Source organism: Taeniopygia guttata, chromosome 18, assembly GCF_048771995.1.
Source record: "Taeniopygia guttata chromosome 18, bTaeGut7.mat, whole genome shotgun sequence".
Classification (NCBI taxonomy): Eukaryota; Metazoa; Chordata; class Aves; order Passeriformes; family Estrildidae; genus Taeniopygia; species Taeniopygia guttata.
In genome coordinates this window covers 1,051,770-1,075,004 of record NC_133043.1, presented here as the reverse complement: position 1 = coordinate 1,075,004, position 23,235 = coordinate 1,051,770, and the positions used below count along the sequence as shown (strand labels likewise).

Genomic DNA, 23,235 nt, shown 5'->3' with positions numbered 1-23,235 from the left:
AAAATCCAGCAGAGCCAGCGGGATTTGGGGACAGCTGGAGCTCAGGGGTCCCTTTGGGGCCACACCCTGACCTGGCCAGTCTGGATTTGTCCCTCCCCAGTCCCATTTCTTCCCTGGCTCTGCTCTTTCTGGGATGGCTGTGCTTGGTAAAGGAGGGGGGGCACCCCAACCCTCCTCCATGAACCCAAACCCATCCAGCATTCCGTGTCCCCTGGAGGCTGAGAAAAAACCCTGATAACAAACCCTGAGAATAAATCCCACACCTGGGGCAGGTGGAACTTTTGATACGATGTATATTTATTGCAAACAATAATATACAAAAAAAAAAACCAAAAACAAAAAACACCAAACCAAAACAAAAAAAAAGGTAAGTTTCACAAAGAGAAGGATCTTGTAACCAAAACCAAACCGAACTTACCTAAAGACAAAATATGATTTAAAGGACAGGTCTTTTAAGTTACAGAAATACTTTAAAAAGATCTGCTTTTATACAGAAATAGAAAGATGCCATATTATAAGAGTGCTTTAAGATTTTTTTTCTCCTACTGAATCCCTAAAAAAAAAAAGTTAACAAATATATCTTTTTTTTTTAAATAAAAAAAGTCTGCTGTCTTTTTTAAAAAGCAATCCTTAACTGTTCAGCCACAGCTTCACCAAAATCAGTGTCCCCCCCACCTCTCCCAGGCAGTTTTTGGGGGGGTTGAAGGCTAAAACGGTGCCACCCCTGCAGCAGGGCTGGGGTGTGGGGCTCGTCCTTGCACGAGCTCGTGTGTCCCAGAGAGCTGAGGCAGGAAACAAGGCAAATGATTCAGTGATCCGCTACATTTGCAATCTTTAGTTTGTACAAATCTCATTTTTCTTTTTTTTTTTTTTCTTCCAGTTTCTCCTCGAAGGCAAAAGAAAAAAAAAATAAAACCTCAAACAAAACAAAACAAAAAAAAAAAAAAGGAAGAGCACAAAGTTTGTACAAACCCAGGACACAGATTCCAAAAAAAGAATAATAATAATAATAATAACAACAACCAAAAGGAATTAAAGAGATAAATAAAGGACTGGTTACAGTTTCAGACCATAATTTAACAGGCACGGTCACCTTCCAAATAATGCTCCCAACTAATGCAACGCTTCTGAAACGCCTTGGAGGGGAGATTAAAACAACAAAACCCAAGGGGAATGGTGATTAAAAGCTGCTCTTCTCCCCAAATAAATAATTTAAAGGATCTGGGAGGGCTCCCGGCGGAGGGGAGCCCCTGGCTGGGTTTGGCACCCTGGGGTGGGCAGGGGGTGCCCGGAGGGGTCGGGCTCAGCCCCAGCCCGGAGCCAGTGATTATCACGGGGCTGCTTTAAGGCTTCCAGCAGCACTTGGGGGCTGCTCTAGGGATTTTTAATTTTTTTTCCTCTTTTTTGTTTTTCTTTTAAGGCTCAAGGTTATTAAAAAATAAAGTGAAGTTCTCCTCCTGGCTGGTTTTGCTACGAGTTAGAAAAATAAAGCCTCTCCCATGCTGGTGCCTGCCCCGGAGCTGGGTTCCCAGGGCAGAGCACGCTGGTTTAGTTTCATTTTTAGAGCAAAAAAGACACTTCTCTATACAAAAATACCTCTGCAAGAAAACCTAGGGCTGCTCCACTAAGTGTCATTTCTGTTTTTTTAGCTGTTGGAAAAATAAGAGCATTTGAAAAAAATCTCTAAAAAATAGGTATAAATCCCCTCAAATTGGTAACGAATCATACACAGTACATACTAAAAATATTTAAAATAGAGAATATTCCTCACAGAGGACTCTGAGTTTTCTCTTTTACCCCCCCTTTTTTTTTTCTTCTTTTTTTTATTTTTTTTGTCTTGCTTTTAATTACTGCTAAAAAAAAAAAAAAATCATTACAAAAGTCCAGAGAAGGAGCCAGCTGGGCGGGTTGGGTGGAAATCTCCTCTCCACGCTGGAAGAAGCAGAGTTCAAGTCCAGTCCTTGGCAAGTCTGTCCCAAATTTCGGGCTGGGAGCAGGTCCTAGAGGATGCTGTAGTGCAGAAGGCTCGAGGCGCTCTCTCCTCCCCGCCAGCTTCCACTGTGAGCGTCTTTTGAATTCTCATTTCAATTTCAAACACCGAACCAGTCCGAGGCAGCTCGTCCTCGCTGCTTTCGCGCTTTGCTGATTTTTTTTCTTTTTTTCGTTTTTTCTAATTTTTTCCTCACTTTCCTGCCTTTTTTTTTTGTTTTTTTTTTAATTTATTTTATTTTTTGTCACGCCTGCCTCCCTCTTAGGGCCGGGTGAGCTGCGTGTAGACGGGCTGCTCCCAGTGCTGCGGGCTGTGGGTCTGGGGGATGGAGGGCACCCCGGCCGTGTCGGCGATGGGGGTGTACATGGGGCGCTGCGTGGGGCTCATGTAGCTGAAGGTGGAGTAGATGCCGCTGCCCTGCCCGGCGTGGCTGTAGTAGGAGCCCGAGGAGCCCTGGTGCTCGCCGTACTCGTACTGCGCGCGGCTGATGCTGGGGTAGGACGAGCCGTAGTGCTGCAGGTTGAAGGAGCTGTAGCTCAGCTGCTGCTGCTGCTGCTGCTGCTGCGGGGAGTGCTGCTGCTGCTCGCTGTAGTGGCTGGGGCTCAGCTGCTCCGTCTTGATGTGCGTCCTTTGCTGCTGCTGCTGCTGCTGCTGCGGGCCCTGCTCGGTGCCCAGCGCTGGCTGCTGCTGCTTGGCCATCCAGACGCCCGCCGGCGTGCCCGCGGCGCCGCTGATGCCGTAGCTGCCCGTGTAGGTGACCTGGCCGGGCTGCCCGGGGTGCCCGTTGGGTGGAAGGTACTGGTCGAACTCGTTGACGTCGAAGGTCTCGATGTTGGAGATGACATCGCTGCTGAGCTCGCCGATGTCCACGTCGCGGAAGTCGATGTGCGGCGGCTGCCGGCCGCCCTCGCCCAGCGCCCGCGCCTCCCGCTTCAGGTCCTGCTTGCCCGGCTGCGGGTCCGTCTTGGGCGTGGTGGGCGGCGTGGGGGGCCCCTGCGACTGGCCTGGGGGAGGAAGGAGAGGGGTGAAGGTGTGGCAGGGGTGGCCGGGGCACACGCGCCTCCGGGTGTCCCAGCCCTCAGACCCCGGCTGGTGTGGGGCGGTTTCCTGGGCTTTAAAAAGCGTGGGTTTGTGTTTCCCACGGGCAAACGGGGGGAGGATGTGGCTGCAGTGGCACGCTGGGGTGAGATTCGCGTGCCCAGGCGCTGGGCACAGCTCAGGGCTACTTCTCCCCCTTCTCACTCCGTTCCCAGCTCTCTGCTCTCCCTCCCCTCACCCAGCCCCACCCTCAGCCCGGTTTGGGCTGCAGCTTCGGCAGCTGTGCCGTGCCCCCCCCAGGCTCCGTGGGTACCCACCCGAGTGCTCCCCGGGCGAGTGCACCTCGCTGATGCTGGAGGAGGACTGCGGCGAGTCTGCCTGCAGCGCCTTGAAGATGGCGTTGGGGGAGATGTGGGTCTGCTCCGCGCCCTCCTCCTGCTCCGCCTGCCCGTTCTTCACCGACTTCCTCCGCCGGGGCTGGTACTTGTAGTCGGGGTGGTCCTTCTTGTGCTGCACCCGCAGCCGCTCGGCCTCCTCCACGAACGGGCGCTTCTCGCTCTCGTTCAGCAGCCTGGGGGGACACGGGGGGCGCGGGGTCACTCGTGGCTCGGGGGGGGCGCCGGGCAGTGACACCGGTGCCGATCCCTCCCTCGCAGAAGAGCGATGCAAAGCCCCCCACAACCTGAAGCCCCCGCCCGGGACACTCGCTGGTTGTCACCCCTTTGTCCCCGGCACTCCGCGGTTGTCACCCGCTTGTCCCCCAGATTCCTCGGGTAGCCAGACCAGAGCTGCAGCGGGGTCCAGCCCTCCCCACGCTGCGGGCACATCCCGCTGTCCCCGGGCGCTCTGGGGACATCCCTGCGTGCCAGGGCCAGCTTTCCTGCGCCGTGTCACCGCTGTAGGATCCCCCGCCCCCCGCGCAGTCCCCGAGGACGCGGTGGCCCAGGTGACTCACTCGCCTCGTGTTTTCCTCCCTTCCCCGCCTTATTCTGGCACTCGGAGGCCACCCGGCCCTGCGCCACTCACCGCCACCCTCCCTCCGTCCCTCCCCGCATCGCCCCGCGCTCCTCCGGCCCGGCCCGAGCTGATGCAATCCCCAAAATCCATCATTTCCTCCGCACCGGCAGCGCAAACAAACAGCGGCCGGGGCAGCCCGGGGGGCTCCGCGAACAGAAACCACTTCCAACGCCACAAGGAATTTCCCCCTTTCCCCTACTTTCCCCCCTCCTATTGTGGCTTCTCCTCGACCTAACAAGTTTTGCACCCTGCAGAAGTTTCCCGCATCCTCTCCGCGGGCGCAGCGCGCTCCGCATCCCCCGCTGGCCGCGGGCATCCCGGCCCCGCACTCACCTCCAGAGCTTGCCCAGGGTCTTGCTGAGCTCGGCGTTGTGCAGATGCGGGTACTGGTCCGCCAGCTTCCTGCGGGCCGCCTGCGCCCACACCATGAAGGCGTTCATGGGTCTCTTGACGTGCGGCTTGTTCTTGCTGGAGCCGTTCACCCGCACCGGCATCGGCACCAGGGTCCAGTCGTAGCCCTTCAGCACCTGGCTCACCGCCTCCCGGATGCACACCGGGAACTTGTCCTCGTCGTTCTCCTTCTTCAGGTCCGGGTCCCCCTTGGGGAAGGTGTTCTCTTGGGGTCTGGTGTTCTCCGTGTCCGAGCCGGATCCAGAGGGGCAGGGGGACCCGGCGGAGTCATCCGACATGGTGGGGCTGGGGGCGTCGGAGATACATTTGTCCTGTTCTTCTGTCATTTTCATGAAAGGGTCGAGGAGATTCATGCGAGAAAGTGGCCGAGGGGGGAACAACGGGGCGAAAAAAAAAATTAATAATAATAAAAAAAAAAAAGTTAGGCGCTAAGGGGCAGGGACGGGTTCAAAAAGTAAAAACTCGGAGAAACAAAGTCTCCACCGGCGGCGGAGAGGAGGGGGAAGAACAGCGAGAAGTGCGCAAAAAACAACAAAACAACAACTTTTAATCACTTCTCCTCAGCACAAAAACGCCAAAAAAAAAAAAAAAAAATTACAAAAAGTAAGAAGACCAAAAAAGTCCGGAGCGAGGAAAGGGAGAAGCTTTGGCGAGGCGGAGGGAAGGAGCAGGAGCGGGGAGGGCCGGGGCAGAGTCGGGCGCGGCGGCCCCGCCGGTCTCCAGCGCGGCTCTGCGCCCGCCGCGCGCCGCGCGCACAAATACCCAGCGCGGGGCCGCGCGCCGCCCGCGCCGCCCAATCACCGCGCGGCCCGCGGGGGCCGCTCCGCCCCCATTGGCTGAGCCGCGCGGGGAGGGGGCGGGGCCGCGCAGCGCCGCGCGGCGCGGGGGGCACGGCCCGGACGGGGCGGGACGCGGGACACGGGACACGGGACACGGGACGGGCGGCGGCGACAGCGACAGCGACAGCGGCGACAGCGGCCGCGGTGCCCCGCGGCTCCCCGCGGGCGGTCAGGGGCTCCCCGCGGATGGGCCCGGCGGGGCCGCTGCGGCCGCGCTGGCGGCGGGCGGGACGCGCGGAGCGGAGCGCGCCGGGGCCGCGGGCGCTGCGCGGCTCCGTCCCGAGGGGGCGCCAGAGGCTCAGGAACGGCGCGCGGGGGCGGCGGGGCCGGGCCGGGCCGGGCCGGGCCGGGCGCGCCCCCCGAACCCCCCCGGGACCGCGGGCACCGAGCGGGGGCGGCCTCGGGGCTGCGGCCCCGGACACCCCAAAGTCGCTGCTGCGCTTTCGCTTTTTCTCCTCTTAAAACTTTTCCCCTTTTTTTTCTTTTTTTTTTTTTCTTTCTCTTTTCTTCTTTCTTTTTGCTTTTTGGATGGGGTGTCCGGCGCGTCCCTCCACCCGCCCCGTGCTGCGACATCCGCGCGTTCCCCGTTTATTCCTCTTTTTATGGTTATTCCCCATCCCGCTGGCCCCGGCGCGGTTTTCCCCGCGCAGGACCGGGCTGCTGGACCATCATCCCGGTTCCCCATCCCGGCCCCGCATCCCGGTTCTTCATCCTGATCCCTCATCCCAGTCCCAGATCCCGGTTCCCCATCTCGGTTCCTCATCCCAATTCCTCATCCCGATCCCACATCTCGGTCCCACATCCCAGTCCCGCATCCCGGTCCCGCATCCTGGTTCCCCATCCCGGTTCCCGATCCCGGTCCCGCATCCCGGCCTGGAGCGGTGCCCGGGGAAGGAGCGGCCTCTTCCCTCCCTCTCTGCACAAAAATAAAAGTTTTGCCGAGCTGCTCAGTGTCTGAACGCAGGGCCGGGAGCTGCCCGGGGTTATTTGTGGGTAACTGCGGCTCTTTCCCTTCACAGAAACATCCCGGCCTTTACCGGAGTCGCGTTTGTAGCCGGAGCGGCTCCCCGGAGCGGCTCCGAGCGACCCCGGGGCTGGCACTGCAATCCCCATCCCGGTGGGCAAGAAAGATCCCGGATTTTCAGCTTCCAGGAGAATGGATTTGGTGGGAGCTGCCCAAAACGCTGCACCCCTTCCCACCTCCCTCCTTGTCCCCTCAGCGCCTTTCGGGGGCAGAAACCTCCGAGCTCCGCTCCTTTCCCAAAGGCCGAGCCCAGAATTTTTCGCTGCAATTCGAGCGTTAAAGTTGGGGCTTTCTGGGAGCCGCTTTCATTTGCTGCTTTCATTTGCAGCCTTTGTGCGGCCGGACAATCCTCGGGGCAGCGGCCGCCTCCGTGCCCTGTCGCGATTGTCATCGTCACCCTGACCACGGGGGTTTCAAGGTATTGGAAAGGACATGTGAAAAAAAAAAAAAAAAAAAAAAGAAAAAGAATTAAAAAAAAAGTATATATAAAATGTAAAGAAAAGGACAAGGCAGCGGGGAAGGAGCTGGGAATAAACGCACTCAAAACCTTCTCCTTGGTTGTTTTAGTTTTCCCTGAGGTTCTGGTGATGTTTTTGGGTTGGTTTTTACTTTTTTTTTTTTTTTTTTTTGCACTTGCAAACTTTTTTGGGAAGTAGTTTTGCTCTGGGTGAGTTTAAAGGTAAGTGGCTGTGCTCTGCTCCAGAGCCTTTGTCTGCAGGAAGAGGGGCAATGCGAGCACAGCGGGGCTTTTCTCCAGGGGAATTTGGGGCTTTTTTATTCCTGAAACACCGAGGACGCTTTTCCCAGAGTTGTATTTCTTTCCTTTGCTAAATATCCAATATTCCAGGAGAGGGCCGCTGAATTTTGCGTTGTTGTTTGCGGCGAAAAAGGTAAACTTTCAGCAAATATTACAGGTGATAATTTGGATTCTTTTCCCTGATAATCTCAGCCCTAGGGTGGTGCATGCTGGAGTTTAGCTCCCCAAATCTCATTTAATAAATATATTTTGCTGCAGAATATCCAAGCAAACGCAGGCAGGAGATTGTTCTGATCTCAGAACAAAATCTGCACAAAATGTACCTGGAGAGGAGCAAAACCTGGTGACAACAGATTGTCCCCTGGCCCTGCTGCTGATTGGCAGAAACAACAGCGGGACAATTCGGGAGGGTCATGGATTGAGTGGAAAGGGTCATAATTAGGACATTTTTCATCCTGCAAATCCATCTGCTGGAAGGGGCTCTGCCTTCCCTGCTCGGCTGCTCGGAGCGAGGCGAGGGGCTTGACAAGTTTGAACAATAAACAAAAGCGAAAGGGGAAGGAGCTCTGCAGTTATTGTGTGTGATTTGATAATTTCTGGCTTATTATTTTTAATTATTGCTCGATGGACTATTTGGACAAGGTGGACAAGCTGATTAATCACAGCCGGGTGGAAGCTGCCTCTGAGAGCTGCTGCTGCTGCTGCTTTCCCGTCAGGATGGAAGTTTTCCTTTCCCTTTTTTTCTGGAATTAACATTGTTTTATCCAGCTCAGGGAGCAGGGCAGGTTTTTAGTGAGGATTAAAGCTCCCGTTTGATGGGTTTTTCCTGCTCCTTGTGCTAAATCAAATCCCTGTTTTTTAGGGAATAACCTTTCCAAGTGTTAGTGCAGGGAGTGGAGGGGACGGGAATTTTGGGAGCGGAGGGAACAGACCCGGGGGTTGGATTTGGGGAGGTTTTTCTGTCCATATTTAAAATATGGTCGTGCTTCAGATGAGCTGTGCTTCAGAAATTGTTTTGTGGATTTTTGGGGAGCCCCTTTGATGCTGGGGACGTTCAGGCTCTGCTCTGAGCCCTGGGATTTGGGATTGGTGTTGGGAAGGTTCAGGATTTGAGGTTGGTGTTGGGAAGGTTCAGGCTCTGCTCTGATTCCAGGGATTTGGGGTTGCTGTTGGGAAGGTTCAGGATTTGGGGTTGCTGTTGGGAAGGTTCAAGATTTGGGGTTGGTGTTGGGAAGGTTCAGGCTCTCTCTGACCCCCAGGATTTGGGGTTGGTGTTGGGAAGGTTCAGGATTTGGGGTTGGTCTCGGGAAGGTTCAGGATTTGGGGTTGCTGTTGGGAAGGTTCAGGCTCTCTCTGACCCCCAGGATTTGGGGTTGGGAATGTTTCCCCAGGGGTGCTGTGATGTCACCGTGTCCCCTCTGGGCTCACCCAGGCCAGCCCTGCCACCACCCCGCAGTGGGGCAGAAATCCAAGGAGAAGCTGCAGATCCCGGGAAACGTTCCCTGCTCCTGCTGTGCAGTGAGGGAAAACCGGGAGGCTTCGGGCTGTGGAGCAATTCCTGCAGTGAACTCTGACTTTTCATATCAAAACTGGATCAATTATTGATCCATGACCCAAAAAGTGAAATTCCAGGTGTGACTGTGCCTTTGGATCTATCCAGGAATGTTTGCTCCGGTGTTTTCAGATGCAGGGCTGGTTCAGCTCTGTTAATTGCAGCTTAATTAATATAAAAATTAAAAATCCCCCACCTTATCAGTGACATTTTATTAAATCTGAGAGTGGGGCTGCATCCCACAGAAATATTCCCACATTTTGGCTTTTCCCTCTTTACTGTGAGCAGGGAAGGCTCAGCCTGTCCTTGGTTTTCCCAGGAATTTCAGCTTTTCCTTGATTTTCCCCTTTTCCCAGGGATCCCACATGGTGCCATTGCAGGTGTAAAATGCCACGGATTTCCCTCAATCCCAAATATTCCCGGGGCAGGGCTGGAATTTGTGCTCTGGGTTTTGGTGGGATCCCAGGACATGGGGTTGGTGTGGAGTTCCTCGATCCCATTTCCTATTCCAGCTGATCCAGCGGAATAAAACAGGAGATCAGGGCAGGAGCTGAGGGGGGGCGGCCTTGGGGCCTTTAATTGGAAATTAATTCCTTAAAGAATTGCCTTTACATTTGTTATTTCAGCTCAGAATTCATTTGGATCAGCTAAATCTTCTAAATTCAACTGAGAATTCCTTGGGATTGGATTCATTTTGCAAATTCAACTAAGAATTCTTTGAGATCAGTTTAATTTTGTAAATTCAGCTCAGAATTACTTGAAATTTTATTCACTTCATAAATTTAGCTGAGAATTCCTTGGGATTTTATTAATTTTGTAAATTCAGCTGAGAATTCTTTGGGATTTTATGACTTTTTAAATTCAGCTGATAATTCCTTGAAATTTTATTCACTTCATAAATTTAGCTGAGAATTCCTTGGGATTTTATTAATTTTGTAAATTCAGCTGAGAATTCTTTGGGATTTTATGACTTTTTAAATTCAGCTGAGAATTCTTTGGGATTTTATGAATTTTGTAAATTCAGATGAGAATTCCTTGGAATTTTATTAATTTTGTAAATTCAGCTGAGAATTCCTTGGGATTTTATTAATTTTGTAAATTCAGCTGAGAATTCCTTGGGATTTTATGACTTTTTAAATTCAGCTGCGAATTCCTTGGGATTTTATTCACTTCGTAAATTTAGCTGAGAATTCCTTGGGATTTTATGAATTTTTAAATTCAGCTGAGAATTCCTTGGGATGTTATGAATTTTTTAAGTTCTGTTTCTCTGGCCTCCCAGAATAATAATCAGCCCTGCTGCACCTTGAGCTGCAGACAGCAGGGTGTGATTGAAGCTTGGCAAATCCTGGCAAAGCCTGAAAAAACAGGAATTTCCCCCCTCTTTATGAATATATAAAATAACAGCAGCCTGAAGACTGCAAAATTCATTTTTAATTTATGCCTAAAAACACCATCGGGAGGGACTCGCTCTGGGGAATAAAGTGAAGGAAATTCTGGAATTTTGGGTGAATAATCCCAGTCCTGGGGTGAAATGATCGTGATTATTTCCGAGCTGGAATAGTGGGATTCATTTCCCACTTCAAAAATCATCCCAAAAAGGCAAAGCTGGGGAGGAATTGGGATTAGGGTGAGACTGGAGGCAGCAGGGAAGGAACTGGGAGCAGGGAAAAGCTGTTTGCCCCTGGAAAAAAAGATTGGGAAGCACTAAAAAAAGAGGAGAATCCAAGGAAAAATAGAGGAAAAATTGGGATTTTTAGCTTTGCTGACAGAAATCCTGGTGCTGATGGGCAGTTCCCCAGTTTGGGGTGGAAAATCCGGAATTTCCCATTCCCACCTGGGAGTCGGGAGCTCGGAGCATTCCCTGGCTCTACCTTGGAAAACAGAAATAATTCCCTTTTTTCTGCTCCTTCTCCCACAGCTGGAAACCTCCGGGCACAGCCTTGGACGTCACAAATGCTCCTGGGATTTCTTTTGATTTTATTCCTGGAGATTAAAGGGATTAATCTGGAGATTTAGGGAAGGGGGAAAAATATTTATTTATTGATTTATTTGACTGTTTCATTATTTCTTTCATTCTTTCATTATTTATTTCTTTGCTCCAGGATTTTTGGCTCCAAACTCTTGCAAACTTTGCCTACATGGAAAATTTATCCCTCTCATGGAAATCTCCTCCCCAAAGTGTTCCTTCCCTTCCCAAAGAGCTTTCTCTTAGAGGAAAAAAATCAGAATTATTATGAATTTATTCTTTTTTTTTTTTTTCCCCACCCAAAATACAGCTTGAAATTCTGGAAAAACCAATCCAAGCCACGAGGAAACTCCAGGAATGAGGACAAAGAGGGAATTTTCATTGCTAACAATCAGAGCTTCCTAAAAAAGGAATAATTCCCTGCAGGGAATGCTGCTGGTCAGGGATCACCATTATTTTCTCCCTATTTGAATCCATTTTTTTCCTTAAAAATCAGGGATACAGAGAAAAGGGAAAATGCCCTGCAGGGAATGCTGGAGATAAAGGATCACCATCATAATTTACCGATTTTTACCCATTATTTTTCTTATAAATGAGTGATAGGGATAAAAAGAAAAATATCCTGGTGGGAATTTATTCCTTAGAAATGGAGAAAAGGAATAATTCCCTGCAGGGAATGCTGGTGGCACAGGATCACCACCACAATTTCCCTACTTTTATGATTAAAAAAAAAAAAAAAGGGATACAGAGAAAAGGGAAATTGTCCTGCAGGGAATGCTGGTGGCACCATCATTTCCTGCCTCTTTTTATCCATTTTTGCTCAGAAATCAGGGATACCCCATCCATGGCACTGAGTGGTCACCGGGAATCTCTTAGCGAGGTTCAAGAGAATTGAAAGTTCTTGACAAGCTACAAAACCTGCTTAAAAATTAAAAAAAGAAAAAGATCCCACCTCAACTCTAAACTCCTGATGGGTTCTGATTTTTGATCCCTTTCTTTTTTATTCCTCTATCTTTTATTCCTCTGTTTTTCATCCCTGAATTTTTCATTCCTGTATTTTTCATCCCTCTATTTTTTATCTCTCAGTTTTTCATCCCTCTATTTTTATCCCTCTATTTTTCATCCCTCCATTTTTCATTCCTCAATTTTTATCCCTCTATTTTTTATCTCTCAGTTGTTCATCCCTCTATATTTTATCCCTCTGTTTTTCATCCCTGTATTTTTCATTCCTCTATTTTTCATTCCTCTATTTTTCATCCCTCTGTTTTTATCCCTCTGTTTTCATTCCCTGAATTTTTCATCCCTGAATTTTTCTTCCCTCTATTTTTCATCTCTCTATTTTTCATCCCTCTGTTTTCATCCCTCTGGTTTTTAGCCCTCTGTTTTCATCCCTCTGTTTTTTATCTCTCTATTTTTTATCTCGCAATTTTTCATCCCTCTAGTTTTCATTCCTCTATTTTTCATCCCTCTGTTTTTTATTCCTCTGTTTTTATCCCTTTGATTTTTATCGCTCTATTTTTCATCCCTCTGTATTTTATCCTTCTGGTTTTTATCCCTCTATTTTTTTCTCTCACTTTTTCATCCCTCTATTTTTCATCCCTCTATTTTTCATCCCTCTATTTTTTATCCCTCTACTTTTTCCCCCTCTGTTTTTCATCCCTCTGTTTTCATCCCTCTGTTTTCATCCCTCTATTTTTCATCCCTCTATTTTTTATCTCTGTACTTTTTCCCCCCCCTATTTTTCATCTCTCTGTTTTCATCCCTCTGTTTTCATCCCTCTATTTTTCATCCCTCTATTTTTTGCCCCTCTATTTTTTACCCCTCTGCTTCATCCCCCAGCCAGCAGCGTGGGGCTGAATTCCGTGCCCGATTCCCAATCCCATCCCGAGCAATAAACGGTTGGAATTTCCAACCAGCCCTGCTCTGCTTTCCGAGCAATAGTTCAAATTACAGAGCCCAGGCACCAGCTTTACAAGAAAAATCCACCAGAATTGGGCAAAGGGAATAAAACTGCCATTCTCTCTACCTGTTTGTGCAGCTCCTGCCTAACGCAGGCAGAGCCCCGTGTTTATTTGGAGAAGGAAAGTTGTGGAAATATCCTTGGAGGGTGTAATGTGGCCAGCACGTGTTGCTGGGAGCTACCTGAAGTCTGGGCTCTAATGGCTTGCAGATGTCCCTGGGTCACCCATTTCCTCTGCCCGCTCCTCAAATTCGAGCGAGAAATTCGAATGAATTAAAAAAAAAAAATAAATAAAAGAAATAAAAAAAAAGGGGTGTTTGGGCAAGGAAAGGAGGGGTTTTGGACTTCTGGAACTTGTAAAAATTGTTTGTTTGGGTTGTTTCCAGCTGCTGGCCCCGCAGTGATTTGGAAATTGGAGCTGCCAGCTCCACGGAGGGGTGGGAGGGGGGAGGATGATTTATTTGAAAAATAGAGAAATCTGCGCCGGGATCCCTCGGAGTTTGCTCAGGGTGGGGAGTTTATTTACACGGGGATTATTTATGTAAAAAACCCCGCAGTTTGCTCTGCTGAGCAATAAACAGGGATTTGTTGGAGGTGTATATACATAGATTTAAAGCCAGGCTCACGTAGGCAGGCCTAGAGCTGGGCCTGGCTGCCCCTGCCCCGTGCCAAGGCTCTCTATAAATCCTTTATTTCACACAGACCATCACTTTTAAACTGTGTCTCGGAGTTTAGATAATTTCTGGTGCTTTGTGTTTGATTTCTTCCCTGGGGCTGTGGAGTGGGCAGGGGCTGAGTCCCCTCCTGTCCCCGGTGCCACCCTGAGGGTGCTGAACCTGCCACGCTCTGGGCTCGCTCCGCTCAAATTTGGGGATTTTTTGGGAATTATTTCGGGGATTTTTGGGGGGATTTTTTATTATTATTATTTTTGGGGATTATTTTGGGGTTTTTTTGGGGGATTTTTGCCTCTGCTGGTGGGTGTGGCCGTGTCCCTCCGTGGCGCAGGGATGGGATGTGACCCTGGCATTGGAGCTGAGCCTTTCCAGCTGTGCCAGGCGTGGGATTTCATTTCCCTGCTCCCCACGGATGCTGAGGGAGCTCTGTCCCAGCACCAATCCCTTTTCCATGGGAAAAGCCTTTCCAGGGATTTGGAGGTGCCCGTTTTGGTGGTGGCATTGCTGGCACGGAGTGTTAGGGCTGCATCCCTGAGATCTTCACAGAGCTTCCCATTTTTTTTACCCTGCCTTGATAATTCAAGGAGTTTCCAAAGGGGTTGGGGTGAGGACCCTGGATCTCGTTCAGGAGGGGCTGAAATGAAATTTTAGCTGATTTTCTGGAGTCTCCAATGGGCAGGAAAGGCCCTGGAGCCACCAGGGCAGCCGAGAGGTGCTGCTTTAATCACTCTCTAAATTAAAATTCATCAACAGAACAGCTCTTGAATGAATTTTATTTATTTTAATTTTATGATGAGACCTTGCAGAGGAGCATCATTTATTCCATTTTCCTTCGCCGAAGTGGCAAAAAAGCAGGGACAGCTTATGGTGAGAAACAAAATAACACTCATTAAAAATTAAAATTAAGGGAGAAGAGGATAAAACCCCAGAAATGTGGAGGGCAGGGAGTGCTAGATTTTCTGTTTCTGTCTCTCCTACCTGTGACAGATTAGAAATATGTTCTGGCCATTTAGCTTGGCAAAAATCAGATTTTTTTTTTTTTCTTTTTGGTGAAAAAACTCATCCTGCTGCTAAGTGGGAAAAGTTTATTCTGAGCATAACACCCTCCAGCTCTCAGGTTTTTTTTCCTTTTTTTTTTTTTTTTTTCCCCGAGAAATATTTGCTAGGTCTTAATAATAACACAGAAAGTCTCCGAGTGCCTGACAGAATATAACTGAATTTTCTGGAGGGAAAATCCAGATTATAACTCAGGCTCTGAATGGTTTATATGTACCTTGGCGTGGATTTTCACTTGCTGTCAGGCTCCAACCCCTTTTTATCACAATCCTGGCCTCCTACACAACACCCAAACCCATTTTGGAGTGGGAAGAACAGGAGGAAAACAGCCAAAAATTCCCCCAAAAATCGTGGTGACATCCCCGCAGCCCTCGTGGAGGTGGGAGGGGGAGGGGACAAAGCAGATCCCCCAGTTTAATTTTTAACATCAAATTCCTAAAGGTGCGTTGGAGAAATTGGGGTTGCACTGCTCCAAAATAAATCTGGAATTAAGGGAGTTTGAGCGGAGCTCAAAGAGAAGAAGAGTTGGGAGAACGTACCTGGATTGGAGCGTGGCTGGAGGTTTAGTCCCGGCTTTAAACGTGGTTTTTGCAGCTGCTGGAGAGAGACTGAGCAGGAATTTGGGGGTTTAGGGCAGGAGGAGGTTTGGGAGAGGTGCTTTTAACCAGGCCAGGTGCTCGCTGATCCCCCCGGGCTGCGCTCAGGGAGTTAAAATTCACCCAAATATTGATGGCGGCTCCCTCCGCTGCCAGCTCTTATCGGAGCGGGGCTTTGGCAGGGCCTGAAAGGAGGTATTGTTACCTGACAGGGGAAAAAAGAGGAGAAAAAGGAGGAAAAAAAAAAAAAACCCAAAACCGGCAGAAGTTGAGAAACAAAGGAGGATTTTGGGATCAGCTCCTGGCTCTGGCAGCCCTGGGATGGGACTGTCCCCGGGGCCTGGCAGAGGGAAATGTTTGCTCTTCAGAGAACACTTTGGGCTGGTTTTGAAAAATCTCTGAGGCTTCTGAGATCATTTTCTACCTATTCGAGTCCATTTTTCCCTAAAAATCCAGGATACAGAGAAAAGGGAAAAGGCCCTGTAGGGAATGCTGGAGACAGGGGATCACCACCATAATTTACCAATTTTTATCCATTTTTTTATAATAAATGAGTGATAGGGGTAAAAGGAAAAATATCCCGGTGGGAATTTCTTCCTTAGAAATGAGTGATGTGTAGTTTTGTGTGCCTGATCTCATTCCAGGCAGGGTTTGGGGATGGCTTTGGATCTGATCTGTGTCCCCTCCTCCTGCTCCAATTCCAGCCAAATTCGACACAGAGGATGTTGAAGGGATCAATTTTTCTGGTAATTTGTGGAGATTTGGTTAAACCCTACTGAGAAAAAGAGCAGCCACGTGCACTCCCCCTATGGCAGACCCAGAGAATCCACAGGCCCTGAGGATCCAGGCAAAGCAGGATCCTGTTTCCTACTGCACATGCAGCTCCTCGTGGGCTTTTATTTAATTATTCCCTTATCTGTCACCCTGCCATTTGTCCTCAATTGGCTCCGAGAGTGAACAGAATCAGATATTTTATCCTTTGGCATCAAATGGTGCAGCTTTGGTGTCCAGGACAAGTCACTTCCAAGAGGTTCCAGCCTGAACAACACCCCCCAAAATGTGGCAAATCTGAGCTCTCCCCAGGGACCCGAGGCTGCACAGCAACACCCACATTTCTAATCTGTGACTGGGGCAGGAGGGAAGTGTTTGGGGACAGGGAAAACAAAACAGAAATCCCCCGAAGAGAATTCAATCCAGTCCTACTGCTCTGGCTGTAGTAAAAAAGTCCACCCCGACCCAGGGAAGAAATGATGATGTCTGGCTCCAGATCAGAAGGCTGAAGGATAGCTTTATTAAAACTATACTATATTACATTAATATACCATTTAAAGAGAGACTATCTTATTTACATACATATTTTTTACTTACTTAACTCTTAACTTGCTAACGAGCTCGTGACTGCTTGTTGAGAGTTGAGATCTAGCTGGATCCGATTGGTTATTGAATTTAAACAACTTTCACTAGAATCTAATTAAGTAATTACTTCATGTAAACAATCTTTATAGTCAATTCTACATGGAGAAAACAAAGGAGTATAAAATAAGATTGTTTTCTCTTCTTTCTGCATTTTTCCTGAGAGACAGAATTATGTCTCTCTGTCTAGAGAATGTGAATGTCACAGTCTGGCAGCTTTTGGGAAAGAAAAAACCAGGAGGACAATGGGGTGACCATGGAGTTTCCTTGTGTGGGAAGAGACATCTTTGCCTGGGAAGGCTCTCCAGGGAAATTTTGTCTCTTTTGGGGCTGTTTGAGGGGATCTGGTGGGTTGGGCTGAGGAAGCTCTGTCCCACAGCTCCTGCCACCATGGGGCAGGGCTCTCCTGGGGGAATCTGCGCTGTCCTGCAGGGCAGCTGAGCCCTGGCAGTGCTGGGGATGAACCAGGGCTGTGACCCTGAGAGCCTTCGGCTGCCCCCAGGAATCTGCAAAGGAAGCCCAGGAGAGCCAGGCCTGAGTCCCTTCACGCTGGGACTGAGCTCAGGCTGGCCATCACCCAGCCCAGCCCAGCTCTGTTTCACTCCTGAATAATCCTCCCACGTGTTTGAGGCCTCCAGTTGTCCCAGGGAGCCAGAGCTCACCTCTAGGTCAGGGGTGGCTTCGTGTGGTGGAAAAGTCTCTCCTTCACCCCGAGCTTCCAAAGAAAGGCTCAGCAGTCTCTGTTGTTCGGTCTCAAGGCAGTTTATTGCAAGTTATCTAAAAGATTTTCTCCTTGGGCTGCTGTGGTTTGCTCAGAGCTCAGGCAGAGGCACACACACACCCTGACATCCTCTCTGACTCCCGACTGCTTCTTCTCTCCCCCTCTGCCCAGGGCTGCTGCTGTCTTTTATATGGTACATTACATGTTACATGGGTACAGTTTGTCCCCAATGCCCATTACCTATATTAAATGGTGCTTTTCTACTCTAAACCAATCTGTGAGTGCCAACATCACCAAGAACATGGAGGGAAGGAAGGAGAAAGAGGGAGAACAGGGCAGGCCCAAATCCCTCCATCTTAAAACCTCTGACCCCACGTACAAAGTAAAAACCCCCCTGTACAGCACTCAAAAATTCTTCCCTCTACTCTACTCTAATATCTAAACTTTTGTGACTCCTTGTTCTTCCTGCAAGGTTGGTAACTCATTCCATGGCTCAAACCCAAAATCACAGCTGTTCCCAGCTGCCTGCCAGGGTCTCAAATGCTTCTGACCTGGGCCTGGAACCTCCAGAAATGTCTGAGGGACATTTTGAGTTCTGACAGCAGGGCAGATGCACACCAGCCAGGAGCCACCCTCTGCCCGCCGAGCACCTCCCCACACCCAGCCCAGCCCCACTCAGCACATCACCTGCACTGCCATGGCTACACCAACAGGAGCATCCCCCTGCCCAGCCCAGCTCCCAGCTGCTGCCAAGCACAAAAAACAGCAGAAAAAGACCAAATTGCCTCTTCCTTCCAGCACTTCTTCCACTGACAGCCAGCAGCAGCAGGGAGAAGAAAGGGCTGGAAAGATGGGGTGGTGCTGGCACTGCTGGGTGTCCCCAGGAACCTCCTTGGCAGCAGGAAGAGCCCTGGGAAGGGCTTTGAGGGGTCCTCACTCTGCTGAGACAATGAGGCTCCCACCAGATCCAGTTCCTCAATCCAACTGCTCCTTTCTCCCACCCAGCAGCTCCTTTCCCTGATCCAGTAGCTCCTTCCCTTGATCCAGCAGCTCCTTTCTCCCACCCAGCAGCTCCTTTCTCTCATCCAGTGGCTCCTTTTCCCCCACCCAGGAGCTTCTTTCCCTGATCCCGTGGTTCCTCCCCTTGATCCAGCAGCTCTTTTCCCTAATCCAATGTCTCCTTTCCCTGATCCCGTGGTTCCTCCCCTTGATCCAGCAGCTCTTTTCCCTAATCCAATATCTCCTTTCCCTGATCCATCAGCTCCTTTTTCCCACCCAGCGGCTCCTTTCCTTGATCCAGCAGCTCTTTTCCCTGATCCAGGAGATCCTTTCTCTGATACCTGGCTCCTTTTCCCCCACCCAGCATCTCGTTTCCCTGATCCATCATCTCCTTCCCTTGATCCAGCAGCTCCTTTCCCTGATCCAGCAGCTCCCCAGCAGCCCATGCAGGGGATTCATTTCCCACATCTTGTTCCCGATCCAGGCCTTGACTGGGAAAACAGGAAAGGTCACTTTGAGTCACCCCTGGCGCGGTGTCACCAAAGCAAACAGGAGCTGTGGGATGCAGGGGGCTGAGAGGATTCCCACGGGAGCAGAGGGCAACTCCTGCTCCCTCCTCACCCTGCTGCACCCAGGGAGGGGGGAAGCCGTGCCAACCCTCCTGGGTGCTAAACCAGGAGTGCTCCTGCAGAGGGTCTGAGCGAACGAGGGGAGGGAGAGCCGTGAGGGCTGCAAAGGAGCAGGAGAAGTGTCCTTGTTTGTCCTGCAAGATCCTGGTGTTTAATCCCCTTGGCACAAGCACCAGCTCCGGGCTGGGGGAAGGTTTTTGCTGTCCCGTGGCTCTGCAGGACACAGGGGGAAGTCTCAGCCCAGGAGCAGAATTCCTGGGTGTTTTTTGGGGTGGGCAAACAGAGCTGGGCCCAGGGACCGTGCCCTTGGTGTGCCCTGGGGTGGCTTTTGAGTGGGAACATGGGAAAAGGAATGGGAATAAGGAAGGGCTGTGGAGGGATGTGGTGAGGGATAAGGAAGGACTGATGGAGGGATGAGGAATGGCTGTGGAGGGATGGGATGAGGAATAAGGAATGGTGGATGGATGGATAAGGAATGGCTGGTGGAGGGATAAGGAATGGTGGATGGATAAGGAATGGTGGGTGGGTAAGGAATGGTGGAGGGATAAGGAATGGCTGGTGGAGGGATAAGGAATGGTGGGTGGGTAAGGAATGGTGGATGGATGGATAAGGAATGGTGGATGGATGGATAAGGAATGGTGGATGGATAAGGAATGGTGGAAGGATAAGGAATGGTGGAGGGATAAGGAATGGTGGATGGATGGATAAGGAATGGTGGATGGATAAGGAATGGTGGATGGGTAAGGAATGGTGGATGGGTAAGGAATGGTGGATGGATGGATAAGGAATGGTGGAGGGATAAGGAAAGGTGGATAGATGGATAAGGAATGGTGGAGGGATAAGGAATGGTGGAGGGATAAGGAATGGTGGATGGGTAAGGAATGGTGTATGGATAAGGAATGGTGGATGGGTAAGGAATGGTGGATAGATGGAGGTTTCAGCTGTTTCACATCTCATTTTTGAGCCCTCCCTACTCCATCTACCTTGATCTTGGAGCTTTGGGTGTCACTAAACCACTGATAATTCCCTGAGGCCAAATCCAAATGTATTTTTTCTCATTCTAGCTATAAGCACAAACCTTGCCTCATATGCAGTCAGTTTATAATTTCAGAAATATCTAAAAGAGATGGGTAGTTCTAAGGACCATGGATGGCACGTTCTGCTAAAAATTCTGGTGACACAAGAAGGTGTGCTGCTAATCAGCAGAACCACCACAAATGCAGCATTATTTCCAGCAAAAATGTGAAAAAACCCAACATCACTTCTTTCTCTTGAGAAAGACCTGATTTCCTGATGAACAGATTATAACTAAATGAAATATAAACAATTATAAACCAAATGTGTTTGTTATGGGTATGGAAGACTGACAGTGTCTGGCCCTTAATTCATTCAGACCCCTGAAAATATCCCTCTCTGCAATGGGAGGCCTGGTAGTGGGCAAGGTCATTTTCACAGTGAGGTAAATAGCAAAGAGAGTGGCTGAATCTACCCAGACTTGGAAATGGAAGGACGATTTTGCCTCACACGGAGACAAACTCTGCCCATTTTTGTTTGTGCTGTTTTCATGTTTTCCATGCACGGATCTCTCCCTTTGGAGATCAGCACAGGCTGCAGGAATGAGGCTCCAGGAGTGTCAGAGCTCCTGGCCAGGCTCGCTGGTGGAGCTGGGTGTGACACGAGGCTGTGCCAGGGCTGTGCAGCAGCTGCTGCACATCTGGCTCAGGAGTGCTGGGAAAAGCCTTCTCCCATCCCATCCATGTCCTTCACTGTGGGAATCCAGGGCTTCCCTCTGGCTGCCCTGGCAGGTCTGGGACCCTGGCAGGGGTCAGGAACCCCCCTGGACAGAGCCCCCAGAGACACTGGCTGTGATCTCTGGCCATGGAAAAGAGTTTTTAATCCTATAGGATGAATTACCAGCTCTGAGTGTTTGATATGAGTAATAATTAAGTGTGGCACGGGTGCAAAAGTAAAATTTTAGGATTCTAGATGAGGGGTCCAAAGGGGACAAGATGGAGGAAATTGGGTGTGCCTTGTCCTTTTTCTCCTTCTTCATGCCCTCCATGTTTCACTGTGGTGTTGGCATTTTTCTGTTGGTTCAGGCTGGGGACACACTGTCCAACGTAGGTGACAGATATTGGCACGTTATTGTAAATCCAGCACAGGTAGTTTGTGGTATTTAATGTTTGTACCATCCCACTGAGGGCAGAGCCCCACACGCTGCCCTGCAGGACAGAGCTGCGGCAGGGCAGCAGAACATGTTAGAGATAAACAGAATAAACAACCTTGAAACAGCACAGACCAATTATGGCTTCTGCTTTGGCAGTGGGGCTGACAGACAGAGATTTCTACAATCCCAGGATCATCAATACTTGATTCCAACACTTCCAGAGGTGGCTGAAGGAGGAGAAGCTCTCCCTCCATCATCAGGGATGGAGGAAGAGCTTTTCACATTTTTGGGCTGCTCCCAGGAGCTTTTCTGGGTAAATCTCCTCCATCCAATCCATCCATGTGCTGTCCCAGTCACCACATCCATGGGCTTCCCTCTATCTCCCTGCCCATCCTCTGGCTTCCTTTAAGAGCTCCATTTTTCCCCAAAGAGGCTTAAAAAAGGCCAAAATGTTGAAATATTTTCCCATATAATTTCGAAAGCTCCCACAACAACAGATCATGGCAGAACTTTAAGAAAAGAAGTAAAAATACAACTGAAGCTGCACTGTTTTTGTGAGTGGCCCCTTTCAGGTTGGGCACCCAGCACAATTCCTGGCCCACCTTGGATTTTTTGGGATCCTTGACAGAAAGCAAAAGTGTCCCGTGGGGAATGAGCTTGTACAGAAGGGTTTGTGTCACTCAAACTCCATCTTTTTTAAAAAAAACCAGAAGCTCTGACCAAGCAATTGGCATTTTATGACTGATTTTCCAAAGCTGCAGGAGCACAGCCTCTCCCTTGTTCCCCCAAACGTGGGTGGGAGCAGCTGGAGGGGGGCGAGTGCTTGCTGGTGGCTCTGGCCAAGCCTTGGCTGTGGCCCAGCTCAGCTCCCAGGGCTCAGGAGAAGCCAAACCAGTGGGAAAAGTTCTCCAGCATCGTCTTCTGCCATCCAGAGCCCTTTCTATTGCTGTGTTTGCTCTTTCCCATGCAGATGGGACCGGCAGTGCCTCCGAGCTGTGGTTTGCAGCCAGAGCCAAGCCAGGCTCAGCCTCTGAGGAGCTCCAAGCCCTGCTGTCCACCCGGGCTGCCTCTCCCTCTCTAAGTGGGAAGTTGGTCCCACAAGCTCCCAGCAGGAGCTTTCTGCCTGTTTGCATCATAAAATCATGTTTAAAGTGTGGTTATGGGCAGCAAAGAGCCAGAGAGCAGCTGGAAAATCGACATCTCTGGGTTTTTTAGGATTTTTTCGTATTTCTCCCTTGTTGATGGCTGCTCCTATTGAGTCTGCTGCCTTTAGGAGGTTTCTCCTTCCCAGATCCAGCGTGGCACTGGGAGCTGATCCGGTCCTGGCTCAGCATGGCCCAAGGAGGGTTTGGGAAGCCAAGGGACAGGACGCAAACATGGCTTTGGATCCCTCAGCTGCACCCAGCTCGGTGCCCGTGCCTGAGCAGGGAATTCTCGGGCTGTGCACCCCCTTTTCCCCGAGGAACACGGGCTCCAAGCTCTGTGCTGGGTGCCCCAAAGCAGACTCAGCATCCTTGAGCTGGCAGCAGAGCCTGCCCATGACTTTTCCAGGGAAAAGCAGCTTTCCCCCAAGAAGATCCCAAGCAGGGGCTGCGCCCATCCCACGGGAGGGACGGCTCAGGGCAGGAGGGTTCTGCTGTGGGAGCCTCTCCAGCAGCCCCATCAATGGGGGGGATTGTCCTGCGGGGTTTTGCTCCAGCACTCAGCTCAGCAGCTCCATTCATTTGGGGCAGGACACACAAATATTCCCTGGCATTCGTCAGCCGGGCCAGGCCGAGGGCTGGACAGAGCCCAAAAAGCACAGGGCGAGGTGGGGAGGATGCACAGCCACCCCTGCCTGGCGGGGTGCAGTTCCTAGAATCTGTGGGGTGGCACAGGGACAGGGCTGGCACCGCTGGCAGGGCTGGAGGGGCCCCGAGAAACTTCTCAGCCGAGCTCTGTGAAAATTTCAGTGCAAACGTTGGAGGGAAACTGAGAAATCAGGGCTCAGCTCCCTCCCCTCTGGAGAGGGGATGTGAAAGGCTGAAATCGCCCTCAGCTTTGACCTTCCCAGCTTCTCCCTGGTGATCACAGACCTCCTGGAGCATGGGGGACACACAAACTGTCCCAAATGGGGCTGATCCTGGCTGGGGGCTCTGCTCTGCCCACACGAAGGGGACATCTCCAGGTCTGGGAGATGGAAATGCCCTAATCCAGTCCCTGAGACCCTTCCCTAGCTTTTCCCCCAGCAATTTGTATTTTCTCAATTGGAAAGTCACAGAGAGAAAATCCCCTGATGGGCGTGGGGGGTTTGGGGAGGGAATTTGGGATCTGCTTGGGAGCAGGGAGCTCCAACCCAGCTGGGAAGCCAGTTTGGAATTTTGGGGATAATCAGAGCAAAAGCAGTGCTTGTGACCCCAAATCTGGGGAGCCCTCTTGTGTGAGCC

The 23,235-nt window shown here is 50.4% G+C and overlaps 1 protein-coding gene and 1 long non-coding RNA gene across 2 annotated transcripts; one reads left to right on the top strand and one right to left on the bottom strand.

Moving 5' to 3' along the window:
• Nucleotides 1–275: 275 nt before the first annotated feature.
• On the bottom strand, nucleotides 276–5,219 carry SOX9 (SRY-box transcription factor 9). The gene is made up of 3 exons (XM_030287308.4): nucleotides 4,379–5,219; nucleotides 3,346–3,599; nucleotides 276–2,994 (listed from the first exon to the last, which is right to left on the bottom strand). Exons 1-3 carry the CDS (start codon nucleotides 4,807–4,809, stop codon nucleotides 2,252–2,254), a joined length of 1,428 nt encoding a protein of 475 aa, XP_030143168.4. The 5' UTR covers nucleotides 4,810–5,219; the 3' UTR covers nucleotides 276–2,251.
• A 136-nt stretch (nucleotides 5,220–5,355) lies between these two features.
• Nucleotides 5,356–6,877, top strand: LOC140685256 (uncharacterized). The gene is made up of 2 exons (XR_012058578.1): nucleotides 5,356–5,463; nucleotides 6,315–6,877. It is a non-coding gene; the product is annotated as an uncharacterized lncRNA (long non-coding RNA).
• Nucleotides 6,878–23,235: the final 16,358 nt, after the last annotated feature.